Here is a 7,955-nt window from a genome sequence, read left to right on the forward strand (position 1 = left end):
GTTTCTTCCTCTTTAAATATTTTTATAAATTATTTTTAAAATGTACTCTTCCAATATACGGTTTATTTAATTTTTTAGTTTAATTATTGGGTTTATTTTTAAATTTTTTGAAATTTGAATGAAGCTAATTGTGTAAAAAAAATTCAAAAATTGGAATGTAGGATTTTTTTTAATTTAAAAAAAGATTGTTTAATTTTTTGGGTTTAATTATTGGGTTTATTTTTTGAAATTTGAATGAAGCCTAATCGTGTAAAAAAATTTCAAAAATTGGGAATATACGATTTGTTAGAGAGATATGTGGGTAAGATGATTTTTTTTTTTTAATTTAAAAAGAGATTGTTTAATTTTTGGGATTTAATTTTTGGGTTTATTTATTTGTTAACGTTTAACGTTAACAGTCTATTAAATTAATCGTAAAGATTGTTTAATTTTTGGTTTAATTATTGGGTTTATTTTTTGAAATTTGAATGAAGCCTAATCGTGTAAAAAAAATTTCAAAAATTGGGGATATACAATTTGTTAGAGAGATATGTGAGTAAGATAATTTTTTTTTAATTTAAAAAAAGATTGTTTAATTTTTTGGTTTAATTATTGGGTTTATTTATTTGTTAACGTTTAACTTAACAGTCTGTTAAGTTAATCGTGTAAGGCTAAATAAAAAAAAAAAAAATCGTTAAACCAACAATTGCCGATAGATACTTTTTATATATAAAGATACTAGAAGAAAGTTACGGGCAAGACACCTATACTTAGTTTTATGTTAGGTACTTTTTAATTTAATTAAAAATGATACAATAAATAATTATATAATTTAATTTATTATTATAGTCTAAGTGTATATTTTTTTAGTCTAAGTGTATTTTTTTTTTAATAAAGTCATTAATAAGTCTATGGGGTTATTCTATTGGCAAGAGTAGTCCTTAATCAATGGAGAAATGCTCAACAAAGGAGAATGGGGTCTCTACTTGTTCCCACGGGTTCAAGAGAGGACTTAGAGCATTGGGTGAAACCAGTTATGGGAAAGATTAAGGTTAATGTCGATGGTGCAATCTTTGCAAGTGATGGTCGATTTGGAGCGGCAGGGGTGGCCCGGGATTCTCAGGGTCGATTCATTGAAGGCTTCACAGTTTTACGAGTGGGGCGTGTGGATTCGGCTATGGCTGAATTGGTAGGGGTTAAGGAGGCCTTGAGTTGGATCAAGAGGAAACATTGGGGACCGGTTGACCTTGAAACCGATTCTTTGGTTGTCGTCCAGGCAGTCCAAAGCACGATGGAGATACCTTCTCCTTTTGGCCTTCAGGTGGCGGTTTGTCGTTCTCTTTTAGCTGATTTGCCGTTAGTCTCAATTAATTTTGTTAAACGTTCTGTAAACAAAGCTGCACATTGTCTTGCTCGTAGCTCTTGTTTGTATTCAGATCGTATTTTTAGTGAGGATGATGTTCCTCCTGATTTTCTTTCTATTGTAGTGGTTGAATCTTCTTATTAATAAAGTTACCATTTTCCTTCAAAAAAAGTCTATGGGAGAGAATTGGAAAATGAGGTAAAAAAACCATGCTAAACAAAAGTTAAGGTAAAACAAAAAGTAAAACAACTATGCCCCTATAAAATTCTACATAATATATTTTTCTTTTTGAATAAGATTCTACATAATATTAAAAATAAAAAGAAGAAGAAGAAGTAAGTGCATGTATATACAAAATACGATGACTAACATACAAAAAATAAATAAAATGTTGGTCCTCTACCAATTATTATCAAGAAATATAGACATAAATAAAATTCAAAGAGCTTACAATCTATAAAGGCATACAAAATTCAGTTTTCATTCATATTCCTATCAACAATCTACTTGAAAATCTTAGTGTAGATTAGCATTTAACTCGTACTCATCAATAAATGTTCTTAATCAAATTCCAAACGGCAGAGAAAATTGCTTATAATCAAGTTCTTCACTTTACAATACTATACACTCAAAAATCTAAATTTCAACATTTACTACTGAATGTTTATAATTTCAATATTTCAACATACCTGCCTTCATCAGTCAAGAAGCCAAGAAACTTTTAATTGTTACAGAAAGAGAATTTCAACAGTGACAAATATGCAATGTAGAAAGATGCAGAGTGGACATTGATCTTATACATACAAGATATGAAAACATAAAGCTTCGGTAGAAGCAATTCCCATCACCCCGTGTTCTCCGAATAGTCGCATATTGTTCACTAAGCACCTGAGAGAAGTGATATCTAGCATTTCAGTTTCTCTGCATCCCATAACATCAATCACAACCTTTGAAAACATACAGAATTCAACTAACTCTGATATAAATTAAAATAAGAATGTCCAAATTGTAATAGGAAAATGAATACAATAAATAATTAAAGAAAACCCAATCGTAGATGTACAACAGGAAAAACCTAATCATATTTTTTTTGGATTTAATAGGATTTATTTTATTTATTTTATTATATATAAATAAAAAGTGACCCATGAATATATTTTTTTTTGGATTTAATAGGATTTATTTTATTATATATAAATAAAAAGTGACTCATGAATTTCTCATAAATTATTAATTATTTTATTTTTAATATAAATAAAAAGTTACCCATGAATTTCTCAAAAAATTCTGTTATATAGACACACTTTATATAGAATAGATATATACTTGTAATTACTTAATACTTATATTTGAAGTTGAACCTTATATTTTGACAAATAAATTTTTTTGGACATTATATTTTATATATTAATTACACATTAGAGTTTTTTTTAAAAGTAAATGAATTTGTTATAAGTTTTTCTATATTGATTAGAAGAGCCTTCCATTAATCATTTATAATTACTAATTAGGATATAAAATCTAGAAGAAAATGTTCAATTTATGGCATTGTTGGGTAGGCTTTTAAAATTAATTTTTACAAAATAATTTTGGGCTACAAATTGCAAAAATACTTTTACTACTAGTTAGATGATCAATAAATTTTAATTTTCAACTCTTAAAAAACTTTTTTAACAGAAATCAAAAATTAAAACAGAAGTGAAAATTCACCCAAACAAACTAAGAGTGACAAAATAAGTCATGACATGATAATATGACTTGGAAACGACGATCAGATTTGAATTTAACATAAATAGTTATGTGTTAAAATAGATTAAACACGATTAAATTTTAGGTTAAATATAAATTAACTAATTAAACTCAAAATTGACAAAGTTAACACGATTAAGTACATATTAAAAAACAAATTTTAAAAATGTTTACATGAAATTAGTAAATGTGTATCAATTTACTAGTAAAACTATAATAGGTTATACTTGTTAAAATAAATTTCTTTGACATATTTATTTATATTTTATATATGTGGGTAAAAGAGGCATTAAACATGTCGTGTAAGATTAATTAGCATGATTTGAATATCGTGTCACAAATTAATTTATTTATAATCATGTCGTGTTCATGTTCACATTTTATGACACAATCTTTAATCGAATCGTCAAGAAACATGACACAATACATGAATTGATAGCCCTAAACAAGGCGTAGAAAGGTTCAATATTAATTTATTATATATAGCTAATGAAAATACTTTCATTTATAATGAAAATACATAGAAATTAAATTAAATTCCCAAAAAAAGCATGCATATCAATATCATTATGAAAAGTACTCCTAAGCAAGTACTTACAATTTAATTAATGTATACACCTTTTTTTCTTCTCTGCCTAAAACACATTATTCTGACTGATATTGACAATAAGCTTCTTAATTAAGAGTACTGAAATCTATTTGGGGGTGTATTAATGTCATGATTTTAGGAATTAATTAATTAATAAATTAACTCCAAAATCCATTAAAACAACTGTTGATGATTTGAGTAGTTTTTTTTTCTTCTCTCTCTATATTTACAGAAAGTGGTGGAATGTGACTAATTAAGTAATTTAACTAAGAGCACAAGCCAGTGCTAATACATGATCTTCATCATTATTATTATTACTACTAATAATGATATCTTGTTCATGATGTTGATGTTGATGTTGATTTTGGTCTACTATTATTTCTTCATCTATTGGACATGGACATGATGATGATGATGATGATGATGATGATGATGATGATGATGAAAGCCTTTCCACCAAAATGTCTAAAGCTTCTTTCATCCACCAATGTTGGCACACTTCTCTTGCTTCTGTTACACTCATCTGCAACATATACATCAAACCCTTTAAATACAAATAAATATATATATATTAATTTGTACAATATTACTAGTAAATTACAACTATTGCAATAATATTTCATGTATGATTTGACCGGGATATATATACATCAAAAATATTACACTTACATAATTAATGAGGTGAAAAATAGTGTATTCTAATTTAAATTGGGTCAAACTTCCACTAAGGTGAGTTAGGCCAGCACTTAAGGCTCACTCAACTCAGAGTTTCAAAATTATTTTTCTTCAATTGAAAAATATAAATAATTTTTTTTATTTTTTAAAAATATTAAATATTTCTTTCATGAAGACCCAATAATATTTTTTTTATTCTAAAGCTTACAAAATTTTAAGACCAGCCCTGAATTTAAATAAATATGATTGGTTTTAAAAAAAAAAAAAATTGTTATTACACAATGATAATGATGTGTATTAAAAATTAATTAATCATTTATAATTTTAGGTAAGAATAACATCACTTTTAATTATATAGTTAAGATTAATTATATATAAATTATTGTGTGTAAAAAGTGTAGGATAAATTAAAGAAGAATTAATTAATTAATGTATTGAATAGGTACCCAAATTCTTCGACGGAGATTTTTCTCAGGCCAGAAATCAAGTTGCTCATTCACAAGCAAAGGAAACATGTAACCTTCATAATATGTATTATGCCTTTTGCTAATGAAGCTCCATTTACCCAGTTCCAACTGCAGCAATTATCATTTAATATATAATTAATTAATCATTAATTATATAATTTAACAATAATAATAATAATAATAATAGTAAATTATATATAGAAAGTAATTACCTGGACTTTGCCGAGTACACCAGCTTCCTCATGAGACTCCCGAGAAGCTGCTTCCTCTAAAGATTCGTCAACCTCCCAACCACCCTATTTATATAATCAATATATATCATCATTCATAAATAGAAATAATTATATACTATTCCATATTCAAAACAATATATAATTAAATGCATGCCACGTGACTTATTACTAGTATACATCATAATTCAAATTCATGCATATAGTACATATATTAAAAAAGTCTTCAATCACGAGCAATTCGAGTCACGTGTCACAACGTGAGTTATTAAAATTTTGTAAGAAAATTTACTTGACATTCTTTTGCAAGATAGTTCATAATACCTATTTCTATATTAAAACAATTGCATGCATATATTGGTACCATATTTTGATTAGTAATAGAAATTTCATGAGCATATAATTTTAGAAGTGATGTCTTAAGATTGATTAATAATATTCTCTAAATGTCAATACATGTTAGAAGATGTACTTAAACATTATTATAGTGTTTTTTAGTATTTCTCTAAATTATTTAAGACTCGAAATTAAATTGTATTAATAACGATATAACACGTTAGATAATGCATTTTATTAGCATTTTTCTAATTTCGTGTGTGTAATGGTGCATGTAATATATTTCAGATCTAGAGATAAGAGAGTTTATTAATAATTAAGCCAATAATAATGTGCTAATTAAATACCTTTGGAAACATGAATCGGCCTTGACCTTTTTGTGAACTGATAACAAGAACTTCCAATTCATTAATATTGCTACTAATATTACAATTACTTGAATCATCTCCATTATTATTATTCTCAATATTTTTGTATCTGTAAGGTATACACCTGCACCATACATAATAATATACAATATTAATCAAATATATTAAGAGCATTATTATGAGAGGTATTAATTGTGTCTAACACTCTGATAAAGTATTGTCTCATAATTAGTTAGCGATTTTTATAATATTTATTAAAATAAAATAAGTGAGACTTAATATTAAGTTGCACCAATAACAATATTACACATCACAAAAATACTGCTAATGTTTACTAATAAGTAATGAGAATCAATAGTAAGGTAATCATTCACTTACATTTGTTTACTTACATTATTAAAATTAGGAAAGGGAGAACTTGATTAAATAAAGGAAAAAAGAAAGGGAGAACTTCTCCCACCAATTTTATAAGGAATGCCATTAAAGGTAAATTTTAATTATTTTTATTTTATTTTTTAATATTAAATATATAATGACAATTTTGTCTATTAAAATATGTCTTACAAAATAGCTACCATATAATATAGTTTAACTCAAAAGTGCAATTTAGTCAATTTAAGCATTCCGATTACGTTTCCTAATAAAGTAAACAAAATAAATCACTACCATTCCATTTCCAAAAAATTTTAGTAAACAACATATTACAAATATTAATTCCGATTATTTTTTATTTAGTATTTCTCATATATTAATTATTTACTTCCTCAATCAAAAAACACATTAAGTATGACTTTTCATGTATGCATTAACTATGACTTTTCCATAGATCTATAAAAACACACTCCATTTTCAAATACAAAAAACTACAATTTTTCTTTTAATAAATAATAATGATATTTCTAAATGCACTCTTAAAGAAGTCCACCAATACACTATATTTTAGCATTTGAAAGAATATTTTACTTTAATTTTTTTTATAGTCGTCTACATTCCGTAAAAATTTGAAAAATTTATAAAAAATATTGACATACCGAAAAAGAAGTTTAAACAATATATCCAAAATAACTATAACGTAAAGGAAGATGAAAAAAAAATTAAACTATTTTTTTTTAAATACCGAAATAGATTAAAATACAGGAAAGACTTTTAAGTTTTAAGGATTGTATAATTAATTTTTCAATAATAATAATAAAGAAGATGATGATGATGAAAAAGACTTACCCTACAACTTGACGGCGGCCCATATTATTATACCTCTGTAACTCCCTTCCAGTCCGAGAAACCAAACAAGTCATGATCTTAATTATTTATATAAATTTTATATATATATATATGTATAATCTGTTTCTAAAAATTAAGATCCTTTTTGAATCAACCAGAAAACCCAATTCAAAAACACTACTCGATCCAAATTATTGATGTATTTGTACTATTATTTCTCACACCCCAAAAAAAAATTGAACCCAGAAAATATAACAAAAGTTCAGAGTTAATTATTAAATCTCTCCTTGCGTATGAAATTTTTTCTTGTTGTGTATAGATATATATAGAAAAAATCCTAATCTTGGAATACCCTTTTAGAATGAGGTTGAGAAAAACAGATCAGATAAACCTTAATAAGTAGCTACAATGAGCTAATATTAGATTTTGTGTACCCAAAATTTCTCGTCTTCTAGAGACAAAAAATATACAATATTTTGTATTTTTGAAAGAAAAAGGGATGAGATATGAGGGGTTTTTGGATAGGTTGGCAATATGGATCCAAAATAACCAAAAACTATATGTATTTATAGGCAAAACTTTAATGAAGGGTAAAGTTGAGAAACTTAATCATAAAATTCATATAAAAGGGACCCAAATTTAAAAAAATGTAAAGGAGAAGAATCATGCGTTACGTACTATATATATAGTAATGTGTCCCATTTTATTTTATTGTTCAAATGAGAAAAGAGGAGTAATGCTAAAGCTCGCTCAAAATTACATGTTTGATTTTTTTTTTTTATGCTGTTATAGTTATTTTTAAAAATTTTAAATTGTTTATAGTACCGAAAATAGAGTTTCTGATATTCTAATTTACTACTCCATGTTCAAAAATTTCACATATCTATTTTCGACAATGTAAATTATTTAAAAAATTTACGTTGAAACCGTTATAAAAAAAAAATTAAAAAAAATATATATTTTAGCATGTGTTGGTAG

At 25.8% G+C, this 7,955-nt stretch overlaps 1 protein-coding gene across 1 annotated transcript; it reads right to left on the minus strand.

Moving 5' to 3' along the window:
• Positions 1-3,623: 3,623 nt before the first annotated feature.
• LOC115714634 (nudix hydrolase 18, mitochondrial) lies at positions 3,624-7,601 on the minus strand. The gene is made up of 5 exons (XM_030643380.2): positions 6,978-7,601; positions 5,736-5,880; positions 5,035-5,118; positions 4,802-4,930; positions 3,624-4,203 (listed from the first exon to the last, which is right to left on the minus strand). Exons 1-5 carry the CDS (start codon positions 7,049-7,051, stop codon positions 3,943-3,945), a joined length of 693 nt encoding a protein of 230 aa, XP_030499240.2. The 5' UTR covers positions 7,052-7,601; the 3' UTR covers positions 3,624-3,942.
• Positions 7,602-7,955: the final 354 nt, after the last annotated feature.

This window comes from Cannabis sativa, chromosome 4 (assembly GCF_029168945.1).
Source record: "Cannabis sativa cultivar Pink pepper isolate KNU-18-1 chromosome 4, ASM2916894v1, whole genome shotgun sequence".
NCBI lineage: Eukaryota > Viridiplantae > Streptophyta > Magnoliopsida > Rosales > Cannabaceae > Cannabis > Cannabis sativa.

What these genes read in the sequence shown, in the direction of transcription:
- LOC115714634 (XM_030643380.2), bottom strand. Translation starts at nt 7,051, where the DNA reads ATGACTTGTTTGGTTTCTCGGACTGGAAGGGAGTTACAGAGGTATAAT. An exon ending in GCCGATTCATGTTTCCAAAG is followed by an intron (nt 5,119 to 5,735) that starts GTATTTAATTAG and finishes TTATATAAATAG; the next exon opens with GGTGGTTGGGAGGTTGACGA. An exon ending in ATCTCCGTCGAAGAATTTGG is followed by an intron (nt 4,204 to 4,801) that starts GTACCTATTCAA and finishes TATATGTTGCAG; the next exon opens with ATGAGTGTAACAGAAGCAAG.